General features: G+C 45.6%; 1 protein-coding gene across 1 annotated transcript in view; it reads right to left on the bottom strand.

Annotated features, from left to right (window-relative positions):
- Nucleotides 1–4,638: 4,638 nt before the first annotated feature.
- Lmcd1 (LIM and cysteine rich domains 1) overlaps nucleotides 4,639–19,161 on the bottom strand; it is a 60,289-nt gene continuing 45,766 nt past the window's right edge. The window contains exons 5-6 of the mRNA XM_027931970.3: nucleotides 7,377–7,592; nucleotides 4,639–5,295 (exon numbers count right to left, since the gene is read on the bottom strand). Of these exons, the coding sequence (XP_027787771.1) occupies nucleotides 5,137–5,295; nucleotides 7,377–7,592 (375 nt within the window). The 3' untranslated portion in view covers nucleotides 4,639–5,136. The remainder of the gene's footprint in view (nucleotides 5,296–7,376; nucleotides 7,593–19,161) is intronic.

Genomic DNA, 19,161 nt, shown 5'->3' with positions numbered 1-19,161 from the left:
CGCTGGCACCAAACAGCCTACTGCCTCACAAGTCACATGAAAGCGGAGCACACACCATTCTGCACATACTGCTTGGTAACAACTCACACTATCATTGGTGTAGGTATTTGCATTATTTTAGAATGTACTTCTTTTACTTTTTTAAAAAAGTTCACTGTAAGCTGGGTATGGTAGTGCACGCCTGTGATTCCAGCAACTCAGGAGGCTGAGACAGGAAGATCACAAGTTTGAGGCCAGCCTTAGCAAAGCTGAGACCCTGTGAGACTTAGTGAGACCCTGTATCAAAATGAAAAATAGAAAGGGCTGGGGTATAGCCCACTTGGGTTCAATCCCCAGCACCACTACCTCCACCAAAAAAAGAAATTTACAATAGGACACTAGACATGCTACACTGGCCGCAGCCTCCTGCATCTCCTGTTGACCAAGTCTCTTGATTGCATCAAGAGGGTCTGTGGAGTGAGCCACCTGGGCCACCTTGGTTTGTGTAAATGCACTCTATGTTTGCACAGCACCAAAATTGCCCAACAGTGCAATTTCTCAGAATGTAAGCCTGTGTTAAGTGACACGTGACTGTATCACAATACCACGAGAGCATCATAAAAATTGATGATTTTTTTCCCTGTCAGTTAAAAGAGTCTAAATGAACTAGGAAAATATAATGACTTCAGAGATGCATCATTCACACAAGCTACAGTGTGAAACATCTCGGGTGTCAATCACAATTCTTTTGGCTGCAATGAACAAAATCCCTACTGGTTGGGCTGGGGTTGTGGCTCAGCGGTAGAGCGCTCGCCTCACATGTATGAGACCCTGGGTTCCATCCTCAGCACCACATTAAAAAAAAAAAAAAGTGAAATAAAGGTGTTGTGTCCAACTACAACTAAAAAATAAATATTAAAAAAATCCCTACTGCTAAAAAAACTATATGAAGAAGAGATGTGAAGTGATGAGAAAATGGATGATGAATCTTCTCAGAGCAGGGATTGTCCTGTACAACAAGTCGGGAGGCTAGTTTGCTCTCTTGGTGGTGTAACTGAGGACCTGGATCTGGGTAACCCCAAGTCCTGGTGTCCTCAGCTCCTTGGCGTGGTTCCCTTGTCTTCTCCAGGTTCTGAGATGGTCTCAGGACTTCCTACCCAACAACATCCAGCTGAAGAAGAAAGTTCTAGACCTTTGTATCACAAAAGATGTTACTGGGGTCATCGGTGACCCTCTGAGTTCCAGAGCTGGGGCAAGGAAACACTAGATGAGCCTGCAGCACTTTGTCAGGCCAGAATATCAGTTGACCAAGGCATGATGGGGACAGTCGCAAGGCAGAGCAGATGACGTGAAGGTGCTTTCTTTGGCTGCATTTGGGATGATTTGAGAATTAACCCATTCTGTTCCACCAACCCAACTGTGGACCAATGGCTAACTGTGGAACCCCTTTAAAAACTTAAATGTAGTATATAATGTAGTTATATAACATTATAATTATAATTCTTATGCCAATATTAATGTAAATATCATTAACAATGATTATTATATTGTTACTATATATTAATTAGACATTATAATAAATTTATATACAAAACATAAGTATATCATATAAATATTTTAATATAATGAATAATAATAAATTAATAATTTTAATGTTTTATTTTATTTATTTTTCTGTATTTTATATCTTTTATGTGTTCCTGAGGACCGAAACCAGTTCCTCACACATGCTAGGCAAGTGCTCTTCCACTGAGCCGCAACCCCGGTCCCATAATTATTGATATTTTATATCAGTATAGCTCTAAGTTCTAGATTATGATTTTCAATCTCCTTTAATGTTCCTGTGTCGATTTTGTTGCAATACTCGCAGAACTGAAAACTTGGGACTTGATGGATTGACATAAATAGGAATAGTAATAGTCTATAATTGATATAATATATGTATTAAATAATATTTATTATAAATAATAAATAATATATATTTTGTTATAAATATAATAAAGAAATTCATAATCCCAAACCAACATAAATAAATGAATTAACAAATGGGGAGTAGAGCTTTTTCAAATAATAGAATGCTAGTTAATAAATGTTAAAGGAATGACTGGATTAGAAATATATCAGCATTTGGCAGCTGGCCTAGTAATCATTCATTCAATCAAGAAACAGCAGTGGCCAGGTGTGGTGGTGCACACCTGTAATCTCAGCAGCTCGGGAGGCAGGAGGATCGTGAGTTCAAAGTCAGTCTCAGAAACTTAGTGAGACCCTATCTCTAAATAAATAAAATTAAAAAGACTGGGGATGTGACTCAGCAGTTAAGTGCCTTGGATTCAATCTCTGGTACCAAAAAAAGGAAAAAAAAAAAAAAAGGAACAGCAATGGATACTGAGAGACCCTGGAATCAGTGGGTGGACTTTTTATGAGGACGAGGATTTTGACATAGTTTCAAAGATCTCCCTACAAAAAACTTATTAAGTGCAAAAGGAGAAAAAAGTAACTTTCTGTGGAAAAACTTGGCAGTTACTAGCATACACAGTGTTCAAAGTTAAAATTAAACCTGTGCTTTCTGATTTGATGCAACAAAAATTCAACAGCACGACTTCTGCAATATTCCTTCCCCAAAGGAGTGACCTGAATCTCGGGATGAGCAAATATCAGACAAACCCAACTGATGGACGTTCTACTCATTAACTGGACATCCTCACATGAGTATTAAGGAAAGAACTGGGGACCAGTGGCTAAAGAGCCAAGGCAAATAAATGGAACGTATGAGAATCTGGACTGGACTTTTTTATCATAAAAGATGTTACTGGGGTCATTGGTGACCCTCGACTTGGATCTGAAGGTCACATGGTCAAGGTCACATGGTAGACCTGTGTCAGTGTTGATTTCTAAATTTGATGGTTGTATTGGGGTTACAGAGGAGAATGTCCTTATTTGTAGGTATGACACATGGGACTATTAGGGGTGGGCTGGGGTGCGACTCAGTGGTAGAGTAGCATGAGTGAGATCCTGGGCTCCATCCCCAGTACCCCTCCCATAAATAAAAATGAAAAAAGAAAATATTCAGGGACGATGAGGCACCATTAGCAATGTCCTCAAATGGTTCTTTGTTCTAACTTTCTTTTGCTAAGTTTGAAATTCTATCAAAACAGAAGGTACAGGGAGTTGTGGCTCAGTGGTAGAGTGCTTGCCTAGCATGTGTGAGGTACTAGGTTCGATTCTCAGTACTGCATGTAAATAAATAAAGGTTCATGGACAATAAAAAAAAGAAGGTAAAAAAAATGAAAGCAGGTTATTACCTCTCTTCATTAAGGAAGAAAATTTTTCTAAAGAAGCACCTGATGGAGAAGCCCCTGACCACTGCTGAGCCCTTTCTCTCACTGAAAAGGATGCTGGGAAAGCAATGGGAAGTGGGCCTTTCCCATAAGGGAAAGGGAACAGGGGTGTAGACAGGCTGCACACAGGCAGCCACCAGTGTCCCCCCCTCAGTCTGGAATCTTTATGTTTGGTCTTGACCATTTGGGAATACAGCACCATTAGTATCACTATGTCCACCTTATAGCATCCACAGTAGCTATAATTTTTTAATAAAAAAATATATATATATAGATATAGATATAGATATATAGATATTTAGTTGTAGACGGACACAATGCCTTTGATTTATTTTTATGTGGTGCTGAGGATCAAACCCAGTGCCTCATGCGTGCTAGGCAAGTGCTCCACCACTGAACGCCAACTCTAGTCCAACAGAGGGAGCTATTTAAGAAAAAGATCCCTGGGGTCTGGACTGAGCATCTAGGACTCTTGTCATTTGATCCTCATATTCCCAGTGGAAAATAGTTTATTTTTGTTTTTTTTTTTTTTTTTTTGGTACCAGGGGTTGAATCCAGGGGTGCTTAAGCACTGAGCCATATTCCCAGCCAGTTTTAAAATATTTTATTTGGAGACAGGATCTCACTGAGTTGCTGAGGCTGGCTTTGAACCTGGGATCCTCCTGCCTTAGCCTCCCAAATGTGTGCCACCACTCCTGGCTGATTTTTTTGTTGTCGTTGTTTAGTAATTGTGGAAAGGAAGGAAATTAGATCGAGGGCTGAAAATATAGAGACCACAAGAGAGAGGTTAAAATCTGGCCCCAAGGTCTCTGACATTTGCTCACTCAATCAATGATCAGTTGGCAGTTTTTAAAATTGAGAGGTTTCTCATAAGTCCCTATTTTTTAAGAGCTATGCACACTGTTCCCATGTCCCCTGTGGCAGCCTTTGGTTGGGCTTAGGTGGATTTGTTTGAGAGCTGCCCACACTCTCCGGGTCTTACTTTCACAAGGATTTGTTCAGTACCCATCTAGGCTCCAAGGGCAGTTGGGTTGGGTCCCCGGCTAAAGAGAAGTTCCTCAGTTCCTGGGAGGCCACTTTCTGATGTGCCAGGAAATGGGAAGCTGTTTTCCATCAGTGATCTGGAAGTTTCTGTGATGGCAGGATGAGAAGGGGTCTCTGTCTGGGGAAATGTACATCCAAAGGAAGTCCTGGGAGACATTTGATGAAGGGGCTCATGAGCATTTACCGCATTTCCTGCTAGCACCAGCTTTGAGGAAGATGGGGTTAACTGGATGTTGCAAAATCACCGCTGTATTGTAAATAATTGGATAAAGGTATCTGTAGACTTCATAAAACTTTTATTGATATATTTATCATGCCAAAAATAGTTGTTTATTTAAAAATCCAAATTCCACTTGAAAAAAGAGACAACAAGTGACAGTTGGGATCACAGCCTGTTCCCAGGGGAGCTCCCATGTCCAAAACACAGCTCGCATCCTACAGCTACGCGATGGGCTTACTAGGGAGAGAAATGCATTCTGGGAAATTCCCCCTAGACTCCCTCTCCGGGTACCATCTATGTCTTTAGGAGGCTGTAGCTGGGAAACCACCGCCACCGCAAAAACAAACCCATTCTAAGAGTTCTTAGAATATTTCTGGTTTTGCAACTACTGACCCTCAAGGATCCATCACCACTCAATCTAGAATATTCATATATTCCCACTGGAAAAAATGAAATCACTGTTTATGTTCCTTCCTGGTTGTCCCATCTGCTCCTGAGGATGGCCTCGGCTTCTCAGAGGGACCTGGTAGTTTCTGGCTGTGGGCGGGCTGCCCCTCAGGAGCGTTTGGACTTGCTGCAAGTGGGGCACAGGAGCTGGCCCTTGGTGACGATGTAGGCCCGGCCACTCAGCAGTTGCTCACAGCCCTCACAGACAAAGTGCTTCCGGTGCCAGGCCAGATCCTCCACACGCTGGTAGTCCTCTGAGAAGATGATCTAGAAAGGGAAGCAGAAGACAGACGGATCAAGTATTGTCCCTAGGTGGAGATAGTGAACCCAGGACCTGTTTGTGGGCTGGTGATGCTTCCTCCCATCCCATCTTGTTTTGACCTTTAAGTGCCTCAGTGGCAAAATCTGATGCAAATCTGATGTAGTCAAGGTAGTATATGGTGGCCTCTTAGCTTCTCAGATGGACAAAATAACAAAAAAACTTTCTGTTAGAGACAGGTTTTTATTTATATGGCACCTGGGATGTTTGTGTGCCAATGCAAAGGCTGGTTGCATTCTGAGACTGGATTCCACATCCCCGTGAGGGTGAAGACAGCTCGATGACAAATAAACTGCCAATCTTCAAGAGCAAGAATCCAGAGGGTCACTTGGGCTTGCAATAAAGTGACACTCTGGAACACACATACTGGATGAGCCCTGAGGCCCAGGAAGAATGGAGTAACATGCTTGGAGACTTTGGTGTCAAGAGGAATCAGGAATGAACTTTCACATAGGCATTTACCAGCTCCATGACTTTGGCCAAATTACTTTCCCTGAGCTTTAGCTTCCATGTTCGTAAAATGGGGACACATACATTTCCCATGCCTGGGGTTTGTGAGTGCAAAATGAACCACGACACACAGAATGCTGGGGGAAGGGACTGGCCCAAAGTTTGACTCCTGTCTGGGTACCATCCACCTTTCTCAGCTGTCCTTTTCTCCTGTGTAAAATGCAGACCCCGATAGTCTGTCTCTGGAGGATCTTTGAGAGATAATAATGGCACATTATGCCTAAAGTACGGAGCAAATTATTGACGCCATTGTAAGTCTTCAAGAAATGATGGAGGGCTAGGGTTGTGGCTCAGTGGTAGAACGCCTGCCTAGCACGTGTGAGATGTTGGGTTTGATTCTCAGCACCACAAAAAAATAAATAAATAAAGGTATTGTATCCATCTACAACTTAAAAAAATGCTAAAAAAAAAAATAAAAGATGATGGACAGCTGAGTGTGGTGGTGTGGGAGGTTGAGGCAGGAGGATCAAAATTTCAAGGCCAGTCTCAGCAATTTAGTGAAGGCCCTAAGCAACTTAGTGAGATCCTATCTTAAAATAAAAAAAAAATAAAAAGGGCTGGGGACATGGCTCAGTATACCGTGCCCCTGGAGTGCATCCGCAGAACAACAACAACAACATCAAAAAGAGAAGAGGGAGAATTGAGATTTTGAGTATCCTGTTGTCCCCTTGATAATGAGGTGATGAGGTGCGCCTGCCACAGCCCTTTTCCTTCTTTGTGTCATTCAGTAACATTGCAAGCTTTTCCCTTCCTGTCGGGACCAACAGGTAGAAGGTGGCAGGAGATGGCAGACTTTGGCTCAGTGTGAGAAAGACATCCCAGACCCTTGCCTGTGCCAGAGATGAGGGGAGTATGTCTTCTGCCTCCAAAGAACATACTGCTATTGTAATCATATAATTATCATTAGGGTTGTCATTGTTGGTATACTGTTACGGCTCCTTTCATCTCTCCACTGGAGACTGGACTCTCTTTACATGTGGTGTTGTGCTCCTGTAGTTCTGCCATCTCACATTCCATCACGTTCTATCATATGTCATGGTACTTCATAGTGAGACCAACAGCGGCTACCACTTATGAGCAGCCAGGTCAGGCCCTGTGCAAGCATCTTCCTGAATTATCTCCTTTGTCCCCATGGGTGAGGTCCTATTCTCATTTACGCTTTATAAATGACAAGGACCGAGGAGCAGGTGTTTGGGAAGCATAGGACTGATTTGGCCCTGGGGCCATCTGCCTCCTGTGTACCCCACAGTGTTCTTCTGAGAACTAAGTGTTGGACGGTGTGCCCAGGACAGGTCCCCGCAGGACTCTGTGTGACCCCTCCCAGCCACCTACAGGAGGGAGCAAGTGTGAGTCCTGTTTGGCAGAGGAAGAAACGGAGGCTGAGGGCCTCAGGGGGGTTCCACCTCGGTTTCCCAGTCTGGAGAGTGCATCCCCAGCAGAGCCACCAACCCCCAGGCCTCAGATTCCCTCCCTCAACAGTGAGCAGCCCCTCTCCCCACCCGGCCCCGCTGGTACCCACCTCATCGCAGCCAGAGCACCGGGGCCGCAGGCTCTCGCAGTAGTGACGGCCACACCAGGGTGCACCGTCCTTCCAGAAGTAGATGAGGTCCACCAGCGGCTCGGAGCACTTGACACACACGAAGCAGGCTGGGTGCCACTGCTTGCTGTAGCCTGCCCTGTCTGAGTAGACCACAGGGCTGTCGGCCGGGGCTGCTCCCTTGCAGAGCTCACAGAACTGGAAAGGTAGCAGAGAAGCACAATGATATAGGTAGTCAGGAAAGCATGATGACAGTGAGCTTGAATCCCACCCCTCGCCTATTTCCTGTGCAACTTTGGACAAGTTCATATACCTCTCTGTTCCTCAGTTTTATCATCCTCAAAGAAGGATAATTACATTGTCTACCTAATAGGTTATTTGGGAGGAGTAAATAAAATGCTGTAGCCCAAGAATTCTCAAATCATTTGGTCTCAGTACTCTTTGTATAGCAGAAATTATTGAGAGGTCCCAGTACAGTTTTTGTTCATGTGGGTAACAGCTATTGCTATTTATCATAAGAGAAACAATAACAGAGAAACATTTAAATATTTATCCAATTAAAATGACAACCATGAACTTAAAGAACATGCTAACATAGATATGTATTACTAAAATAACTGGGTCTGGGAGTGCAGCTTAGTGGTAGGGCACTTGCCTTGCATGAGCGAAGTCCCTGGGTTTAATTTCCAGCATCACAAAACTAAGCACCCCTACCCAAAGCTATGTTTTCCAAAACTAAAAATTTAATGAGAAGAGAAATTTAAAACATTGTTTGGACTTTTTGCAAGTTCTCTTTAATGACTTAGGTAAGATGGCTGGATTCTTTTTTTTTTAAATATTTTTTTCAGTTGTAATGGGCACAAACTTTTATTTGATTTATTTTGATGTGGTGCTGAGGATCAAACCCAATGCCTTACACATGTTAGGCAAGTGCTCTACCACTGAGCCACAACCCCAAGATGGCTAGATTCTCAGAGCTACGTCGGTGTTCCATCTTTTGTTCTACGTTCGTTTTGGTTGAAATATATGAAGGCTACCTGGCCTGACACTGATAGAAAGTTGGAAAAGGAAAAGAGGTGCCTTTTTGTAGCCTTCCCAGATAACTGTGGATATCATTCTCTGGTAGCATGTCAGAATCAGACAAGAGATGGTTTCTCAAAAGTCAGTTGCAGCTGGGTGAAACAGCACATGCCTGTAATCCCAGTGACTTGGGAGGCTGAGGCAGGAGGATCATGAGTTCAAGGCCAGCCTCAGCAACTTAGCAAGACCCTGTCTCAAAATAAAAAAGAAAAAGGGCTGGGACTGTGGATCAGTGGTTAAGTGCCCCTGGGTTCAATCCCTGGTACTGAGAAAAAAAAATCAGTTGCAATGTGGAATCTGAGGCCTCTCAGTAGACCACTCACACTTGGTTACATTCTGATCTCTTGCTCTACCTTGCACTTTGAGTGGATCATTTACCATTGCATCATTATTATTTTTTTGACAAGCTTTTAAATTTTTACACAGTTTTAGATTTACAGGGAAAAAAATGGTAAAAAGAGCATAGAGGATTCTTGTACCCTACACCAAATTTTTTCTGTTCTTTACATTTTACATTAATATGGTATTGGTGACACAACTAACCAATATTGTGCCATATCAAGTGCAGTACAAACTTTATTCAGATATGCTCTGATGTTACAGGTTTCTCCACTGTAAAGTGACTCAGTTTCCCCTGAAGTCGTGTGCTGGAAAGAATGCCCCACCTTCTCGAGTACCTACATGCTGCATGCTTGGGTGTCTGAGGGATGTGCATCTGTCTCCTCCACCTAGTGATGGACTGGCCACAGGGGGTTGTCTGAAGGGCTAGGAGGGTCCCAGAGAGCGCATTCTGACCTGGCAAAGGAAGAGCTTCTCCACGGCTCAGAGAAGGAAAGCAGCTTCCCAGAGGCCTCGGGGCCCTGGCTCTCTCTGGTCCTCTTTGCACCGGGGACTCTGCCTTTCATTAGCAGTAACATTGCCACTGGCTGGCTCAGGAGCCCTAGTAGAACTCCCTCCTGCTGCTCCCTGGCTGCAGTTCCTATACAGTTCCTGGGGAGGCAAGAGAGCCGGGGAACCAGACTCCAGGACTCTGCCCTCTCTCCTGCCCTGTCGCTCCCCAGGAGCAGAGAGAGCTACCAGAGTTCCTCTGTGGGTTCACTCCTTCACATGTCCATCCAACACACATCTCTAAATTGCCTGTTTCCATCCTCTAAAGAATGGGAACATGACAGTTTTATCGTATTAAGTCGTTTTCTTCTTTTTTAAATTTTATATTTTAATTTGTGCTAATTAGTTACACATGACAGCAGAATGCACTTTGACATATTGTACACAAATGGAGCACAACTTCTACTTCCTCTGGCTGAACATGGTGCCGAGTCGCGCCGGTAGAGTAATCATACAGGTATATAGGGTAATAATGTCCATCACATTCCACCGTCCTTCCCTTCCCCACGCCCCTTTCCCTCTGCTCACTCCCCTTTGCACAATCCAAAGTTCCTTCACTCCACTCCATTATGGATCAGCATTTGCTTATCAGAGAAAACATTTGGATTTTGGTTTGGGGGTTTGGTTTATTTCTGTTAGCATGATATTCTCTAGTTCCATCAATTTACCTGCAAATGTCATAATTTCATTCTTCTTTAAGGCTGAGTAATATTCCACTGTGTATATATGCTACATTTTCTTTATCCATTCATCTGTTGAAGGGCACCTAGGTTGGTTCCATAGTTTAGCTATTGTGAATTGAGGTGCTATAAACATTGATGAGGCTGTGCCACTGTAGTATGCTGATTGTAAGTCCTCTGAGTGGGATAGCTGGGTCAAATGTTGGTTTGTTTCAAAGTTTTCTAAAGAATCTCATTCCTGCTTTCCAAAGTGGTTGCAACAATTTGCAGTCCCACCAGCAACGTGTGAGTGTGCCTTTCCCCACACATCCTCGCCAACACTTAATTGTTGCTTGTATTGCTCATAATTGCCATTCTTACTGGAGTGAGATGAAATCTTGGAGTAGTTTTCATTTGCATTTCTCTAATTGCTAGAGATGTTGAACATTTTTTTCATATATTTGTTGATTGATTTTATATCTTCTTCTGAGAAGTGTCTGCACAGCTCCCTTTAAATCTTTGAGCCCCTCTGAGTCCTCTTCTGCTCCTGAAAGGCCCAGCAGTGATGACAGATTCCATGCCCTTAGTTCCGATCGGGGGCCAGTACTCAGCTCAGGACTTGGCCCTCAATGCTATTACCCCGGATGCAAATCAAAGAATTGTTTCTCCTCCTAGAGTTATCTCCACATTAGGAAAATCATTATATTCCCCCCTTAGAGATGGCAAAACTGAGGTTCAGAGAGATCCAGGATCAGCTCCTAGCACAAGGGACAGGAGGCAAAGCTGGGGTTAGAGGGCCACGTCTGCATTCCGTCTTTTGTATTACGTTGGTTTTGGGTGAAATAAAACCTGACTCCAAAGCCAAGTTCTCTCTACCACATCTCGTGGCTTTTACATCCGATCCGTAAATGACACCCTGGCACTCTTCAAGGAAGTGACACATTTTCTCCCCCCCAAAAGAATTTGGCTCTTCTCATTAGTAGATCTAGATTTCAAGACTAAAATACATTTAATGATTGCTGTATTTTTAATTTCATCTATAAAAATCTTGTAGAAATTTGTTTTATTATGCAAGGTGCTTACAGGATGCCATTAATTTGGGCTGGTGACTCACAGTGCCCGAAATATTTACTACCTGACCATCTACAGAAAATATTTGTTGACCTTGGACTTGAGATGATAATTTTAACTTACTAAGCACCAACTATGGTGTCAGCCAAAATAGAAATGGTTATTATTTTTCTTTGTGCATATAGGGAGGTAAATGTTAAAGAGTTTGCTGAAGTTCAGATTGGGAGTGTTCCCCAGGGACGAGTGTTAAAGGCTTGGTCCCAACCTGTAGTGCCACTGGGAGGTGATAGAACCTCTAGGAGGTAGAACTTAGTGGACAGAAGTTCAGTCACTGGGGAGGGGATACTGGGACCACAGTCTCTTCTTCTTTCTCTGTTTCCTGGCTGCTGTGAGGTGGGAAGCTTTGCCCTGTCACCCATTCTTGCCCTAATGTGCTGTCTCACACAGACTTCAAAACCAGTCAGTCACACTGAGCAGGCCTGAGACGTCTGAATCCAGGATCCAAAATAACCCTTTCCTTCTTATAAGTGGATTATCTCAGGTGTTAGTGACAGTAACAGAAAGCTGGCTTGACACAGAGCACGGACACTAGCCAGTGTTCTCACCTTGTGTCATTTACATGTTTAACATACTTGTGTATATGAAAGAGGACAGAAAGATTAAGATGGTGGAAATCGGGTCAAGAAAACCATGTGACAAAGAGCAGCCTTGTACACGTATCTGACCCTGAGCCGAGTAGCAGCCGTAAAACAGATGTCTAGACACGGAACGTGTCTGCTGAGCTGGGAGGGTCCTCGGCTCCATCCTCTCTGCCTGATAAGGCCCCTCAGAACATGCTAGACTTGCGGTTTCCGTTCCGCCCACGGGAGCAGAGGGCATCCATCCCTCACCTAAATGAAATCTCTGTTGCTCCTGCCGTGACTGAGCCTTGCCGGCCTGGAACTTGTCAGAGGGTCTGAACCAGAAACAAGTGATGAGTCAGCACCCATTCATGGCCACCAGCCCCGCCGCCGCCAAGCTGGGGATTGTCAGCGATTTGGCAGGGACGGTTAAGAGTACAAAGTGAGCTTTCTGTCTGTCTGGCTTCTAAGTTTCACAGAGTGAAGTTCGCAGCCCTTTTCCTCCTACACAGAAGGGACTCACTGGCCCACTAAATTACACCCAGGTGGTAGCACTCCAGATTTCCAGATGTGGCTGAATATGGAAGTAAGTGGAAGCAGAGGGCCATGAAAACACCTGGATTTGTCACCGTGGCACATCGACAGGCACCCAGAGAAGGGAGTCCAGGAAACAAGGCCCAAAAGGCAGCCTGGGTGATGGTAGGTCAATTCGAATCCATGGTATGAGTTGGAACTTTGCTCTGGAGGCAATAGGGAGCCACTGCAGGTCTTTGAGGGGAAGAGTGGTGTGTTCCGATTTGAGTTGCTGGGAGAGAAATCTAGTGGTAGCTTGGATGAAGGGAGGGCGATTCTTTCATGGAGCCGAGTCTCCACCTTCTCAACAGTCTGAAAGCACTTCCTCAAGCCCCCCCCCTCTCTCTCTTCCCTTGGGGGTCTCCCTAATATCTCTGGCTCTTAGCCCCATTAGCCTTTTCAACAAATGGTGTCATCGGTTGTTTCATGAGAACATTTTGGGTGCTGACTATCACTCTGTCTCAGCAAACAGTTTGCTCTTCTTGCCTCTGAGCTGTTCTGGGTCCCTTCCCGGGTCATCTCAGAGGATGAGAGATCTGAGGTAGTCCTAGGGCTGTCCATCTGGTGGCCCCTCAGCCACCAGGAACAGGCCAGCATCCCAGAGTTAGAACCCTCAGCTTATTTGGGTCCTAGGATCCTGGTCCCATCTGTCTCTGCACAAACTTAATTAACCTCCTACCATGATTTTTTGTACTGAGGTTCACTATTTCTAAAATGTAATCGGGTGGGTCAAGAAGGGAGTTCTTGGGGCTGGGGTTGTGGCTCAGGGTAGAGCGCTTGTCTAGCATGTGCGAGGCCCTGGGTTCGATCCTCAGCAGCACATAAATATAAATAAATAAAATAAATGTATTGTGCCCAACTACTTCTAAAAAATAAATATTAAAAAAAGGGGGGCGGGAATTCTTAAGTCAGACTGTCTGGACCCGTTGCTGTGTAACCTTGCAAGTTACCTGACCTTTCTGTGCCTTGAGATTTTTTTTTTTTTAACTTGCCAAATATAGGGATACCAATAACAACAGCAGCTTAGGATTGTTATATGGCTTAAATGAGATAATGAAATCACTGGACTTTTTAAGCAATCAATAATGATGAGTTGAAATCACCTTTTATCCAAGAGAGTGAATCGAGTTGACTATCTGTTCATCATCAGCCACTACCCAGGTCCACAGCAAGCCTCCCAGCTTGGAAGGTCTGCTTCCTGCCTCTGACTCACCCCTCCTCCACCAGAACCCAAGGTGGTGGTTGTAGGCTTAAGCCTGCCCCAGATTCCTATAGAGGTTTTGTTAAAACAGATCATAACTCTCCTTCCTTTGCATGTCTGATCCAGGAGGTCTGAGATGGGGCATGAGAATGTGCACGCTCCCCGGGGACACTGGGATAGTGGGGCCTGCACCCTGAGAACCCCTATTGTTGAGTGCTAAAACACTATTTAATACATATGTTCAGCAAAAATGATATCACCTATTTGGCTCAGTTCCCACAAAGGTCATTTTGAATCCTACGATATTCCAGTCTGGACTCGCTTTGAGCAAGCCACGTGACCTTTCTTATGCTAAGGATGTGGTACAGGCAAACACCTTTAGGACCAGTGTAAACAGTGCAGAGGAGAATGATTCTTAACATATTGGCTGGTTCTTGACTCCTAACTATCTTAAACCAGACTTTGGCCATGAGGGGTATTTTCACCTCTTTCCATAGAACCTTGTTTGCAGAGTGTTTTTCTCCTAGAGAGAGAAAATGTGAAGGAAACCTTTCATAAGTAGAACATTGGCCTCTGCTGACCTCAGTGCCAATGACATTTTTCCTGTCCTGTTCCTATTCAAATGAAAGAAGATTCCTAGTTGAAATTGTTGAGGTGAAAGGTGTCAACTGTTCCATGCGTGGGGCCTTGGAGATTTGTAGACAGTGGCTGTCAGCAAGATGAGATATGGATTTGATTTGTTGCCTCCAAAGCTGAGCCCCCATGGGGTTGTGGGGTTCCTGCATTTGCCCTGTTTCCAAGTCCTGTTGGCATATCTTTGGGTACGTTTCCGACCAACCTGGAGTTGAATTCTCTCTCCCTGAAAATAGTCCCAGATTGGTGACTAAACTGAATGGAACAGAAAGTGGAGGAAATAATGCTTCATGGCGTCCCAGATGGTCACAAGGCAAAGAAGTTGCTCCTAGACTTACAATGGGCTTATGTCCTGATAAATCCATTGAAAGGCGAAAATTTTGTTAAGTTGAAAATGCTTTGATGATTCCTGACCTACGAACATCCTAGATTACCAGCACCGTCCCTGGGAGTGCTAGAGTGCATCGACTGACTAATGTCATAATCGAGAAGCCGACGGGGGGCCGTGGGTCTCAGTTATTGCTGGAATCATGAAAAAGAGCAGTTCCTATCCCTGTCCCTGTAGATGACTGGAATTTGAAGTTCAGTTCCTCCTTGAATGCGTGTCATTTTTGCAGGATTGCAGAGTCAAAACGATTTTAAGTGGAGCCACTGTAAACCGGGGGCCATGTGGGCAGCTGTTCTCTGGGCTCTCTGAGCACTCTTCCTGGGGGAGCCCTGAGCAGACAGGAAAGGAGGTCCTGGTGCTCTGCGGCTCCTGTGCTCGGGAAATCATGTGAAACCACCTTGCAGAGATAGAGGGGGAGAGGCGAGGGTGCTCTGCCCACCCAGTCCGGCCGTGTCCAGGCCAAACAGCTCCATGATGAACACACACACTGGCAAGCTGTCCCTCGATAAGCCCTGCCCAAGGGGACACGATTTGTGAGCAATATCAACACTGTTGATTTAAGCTACTCTGCCTTGGGTTAGAACCCTAGGCAGCATCAGGTAACAGGGGCGTTAAATGTCGACACGCAGAATTACCCCAGCTTCCGAAATGAAGCAGCCAAGATACCATGTGATTCAGGCCTCAACAGATTCAGGAAAGTGGCCAAAGCATACACGGCTGAAGAACCATCCCTGAGGGCCGAGCCGTGCTGGCCTTCAGAGAGCCATCTGCAGATAAGGAGAGGCCTCTGACCCCAGTAATAATCTCTCCCTCGGGCTTGCCAGAAATCCTGTCTCAGTCATGTTGTTTTCTTCTGGAAGGTTCTTATCCAAAAGCCTACCCAGTCTAAACCCAGAGAGCCTTGTGAAAATCTCACCATTACAATACAGTAAATATTAACACAAGGGCCTTGAATCTAGGCGCTGGGTTCTTTCCAACACAAATACTCACAATTTATTTATAAACAGCATCTCCCCAATTCCTCTTATGGTGATCAGGCACCATTTTTGCTTTGTGGCTTTCTGTATCCCAGAAGGGATTTTTCTTTTTCCTTTTCTGACCTAAATCATTTCTGCAACCTTAGCTCCCTTATGTTTTGTGTCCCCACAGCCTTTCTGAGGTTTCTCATGGTGCAAAAAGAACAGGCTCCCCATTCTGTGGGTAGGGCCACAGGCTTTGGAATGTGGTTCTCTGATCCAGCTTTGGCCGGCACAGGCTCCAGGACTAGCCAGCAGGATGCTGTTTGGTCCACAGTTCAGTAGGAAAGTCTTGATGTGTCCTGCTCTATTGCAAAGGCAGTACCTGGAGCCTCCTGGGTGCTCTGGAGATGGGAGCTGCTGTCATTTAGGGTCTGGGTGAAGTTTGGGGTGAGGCAGGTCTGGGTTCTAATTCTGGCTTAAGTGATCAACAGCAAGGTGACTAGAGAATTTTATGCTTTTCAAAATTTTTGCTCTTGTCTGTGATCCACAGTAGAAAATACACTTTATATCCTAATCTGATCATATACATAGCCCTGAAATAAATGTTTACAGAAAAAAATCTTTACTACCCCGACCTACTCTTTCTACTTGAACTATTTAAAAAGAAAAGATTCTGGTTGTAACACGCTGAATTGATGGATTGTATCCTCTAATGGATTGGAACCTGAAGTTTGTAAACACTGTTAATTTTACCAAGAAATGTCTCAATTTCCTTATCTGTAAAAAAAAAAAAAGGAGATAATATACTTTGTAGGACAATGCTTGGGATTAAATAAAATGACACGGGAAGTCTCTGGTACACAGTGCCTGGCACACCCCAGGTAGTAAAGAATGGCAGGTGATGACATCATAATCAGCACCAACATCACCATCACCATCATAACCACCATCACCACCACATCACTACCATTATCATCATCACCATCACTGTTGTTCTCACCATCATCATCACCACCATCAAGACTATCATCACTATCACCACCACTACCCTATCATCATGATCACCATCATCACCACCACCACCACCATCATCATCCTCATCACCACTATCATCTCCATGATCACCTCCATGGACCAAATCCATCTCCTTGCCTGTTTTTATAAATAAAACTTTATTGGAACACAGCTACAGTCATCTGTCTAGATACCACCTGCAGCAACTTTAGTGCTAAGTCTGCAATCCCCGTTTTAGTCAATGGAATATTATGTAGCTACTCAGAAAAAGAAAGGAGAAAAAAAGATGCTTCTGGAAGCCACCTGGAAATATGGAAAAGTATTTAGAGCATAAAAAAAATGGGATAAAGGAAATTTTCTTTGGAAAAAAGACCTCCTTTGAATGTCATTAAAATACCTCCACTAGAAAGACAGAAAGGGAGGGCGATGCTGAGAACTTGGTAACCATGGTGATTTTGCAGATGGCTCCCAGGTCCATGGGTACCTGGGTTGTGGGTGGGAGAAGTGAGGGTACCAGGGATCCCTCTGGTTGAGTGCCCACCAGGTTTGTCTCTGCACCTCTCATCCCCCTGCCCTCCAGCTCAGAAAGAAGTGGCTCACCAAGTGGGTGGGGTGATTTCAGATTCCCTAGTGGGGCTGGCAGGAACGCCCGTCATTCAACCCGCAGAGCCCACAAGCCAAACATCTGCTCGGACAAAGACTTGGAAGTCCCTTGCCCACAAATATGTCCCTCTGTTGGGGCTGGAGTTGGGCTGAGCTGCCAGCTGCTGTAAGTTTCCATCTGAGAATCAGCCCTGTGGCAGGAGGGGTGGGGGCCAGGGCCTCCTGTTCCCGCCCCCCCCTCCCTTTGCATTTTTTGTGGGAGATGGAGAAACAGGATCCAGGCCTGTTCTCCATGGCCCAGCAGGGAGCTTGGAGCCCTGAGAATGAATACCTTTGCTTCTCTCACTTTACTCTCCACAGTCTCTCTTTGGGACCTTGGCCTGAGATGGTGTAGCAAGGGGCAAGGCGGGGACAGGCCCCTGGCAGGAAGGAGAAACACTGCAGAGTGGAGATTACATTCAATGCTATGTTCTGGCCTTCTGTCCCCTTTCTTCAGTTACAAGTTTGGGGTGTGCGGAAGGGCGGAAATTCCTGGGCAAAACGACCATGCCCAGGAAATGTGTATATTTCATTTCCAAGAAAAAAAAAAAAAAACATCCACAAAGCTCTCTGAATGCAGGGAAATAACTCGGAGGAGCCATTACAAGTCACAGTATTCAGATTGTCACCCGCACTGTGCAGGTGCCTGTCAACACCACTCATTGCGAGGAAGGGGAGAGCGGAGGGCTTGGGAGAGTGTGGGACCTCTGGACCAGACTGGGGTGAGAAGGTGCAAAGAGCAGGGGCAGCCAGCAGTTCTGTGGCCCTGCAGCCCTCTGATGCTCCCAGGTCCCAGGACGTCACGTGGGGGCCAGAACTGGGTGGGGCAGGAAGCCCTGCTGTTCTTGGCACTCAGATAAAAGGCTCTCAGATTCCTCAGTTGGCTGGACTGTGAGGGACACCAAATGCTGCTGTGACCCCAGAACATAAACGCTCACAGACACACGCCTGCCCTTGTGTGGTTGGAGGCCCTGCCAGGCTTCCCCAAGGCTGCTGGACCCTCAAATCCCTGGCGAAGCAGAAAGGTTGGCGCTGAATTGGAGCCTGTGGCTCATCAGCAAGTGGCTAACCTGGCTGAGCCGCAGGTTCCCTGCCTGTGAAATGGGTATGACAACCCCTCTCATGGTTGCCACAAAGACAAAGAGATGGAGACGCCACCCAGGGCCCCTGAGTAGGACACAGTGGGGCATGTGAAAGAAAGAGAGGGAGGCTTCATAGTCTTGCATGTAGAAGGTTGTGTTTCTCCTTTGGGGGTGACAGTGGGTGAGTTCCTATCTGCAACTGGGGTTTTTCTGCTCTATTTCCTCATGGGGAGGGAGGATTCTGGTGCTTAGTGGCTGAAGGCATTTCCCGTGGTGTGCCGCCTCTGCTGACCTCAGTGGTGTGATCATAACACTTTGAGAAACTGCTCAGAGTCAGGCGTGGCCTGCCACAACTCTTGGATTTACTGCTCAGGAAGATGGACGTACCACGGCTAATTGTAGGCCTCCCTGTCCTGTCCATAGCACCTCTGCAGGCGGCTGTTTGCAAGCCGAGGGTGTGGGTGACGGTGTTTTATGCTCAATAACTGAAGTGGGGCAGCTCCAGCCATTTGGATCAGCAAGGATCAGGGAGCATTGTATTCGCCACCTGCTTGGCCCACTGTTACCCAGTTCCCTCAAAACACAGGCCCTTGGCGGGAGCTGCACCCAGCCCATTTAGGAAAGGCTGTGGCAATCAAACTCTCCTGCCCTGGATAATACTTTCCACTGGGAAATATTTGGTGGTGGGTCAGGGGCAAGGAGGCTTCAGCAGCCCAACTCCACCACAGCTGTGACCTGTGTCCCCCTGAGATGTTGGAGGAAGGACATCACTGTGGGGTGGGGCTGATAGGTCAGTACACAGGGCCATTTGAGCACGTGGCTGCATGCAGTGTAGACAGAGGCAGCTCGTGAGCCTCAGATGGCTCAAATGTAGTGTCTTCAAGGACAGGAGTGGTTGGAGTGGTGCCAGGTTCCGTTCCTGTGTTTCTGGAACTCCCACGGACAAGGCAAAGGAAC

Source organism: Marmota flaviventris, chromosome 20, assembly GCF_047511675.1.
Source record: "Marmota flaviventris isolate mMarFla1 chromosome 20, mMarFla1.hap1, whole genome shotgun sequence".
Taxonomy (NCBI): domain Eukaryota; kingdom Metazoa; phylum Chordata; class Mammalia; order Rodentia; family Sciuridae; genus Marmota; species Marmota flaviventris.
Note: the sequence above shows the minus strand (reverse complement) of the source record. Positions and strands in the feature narration are given on the sequence as shown.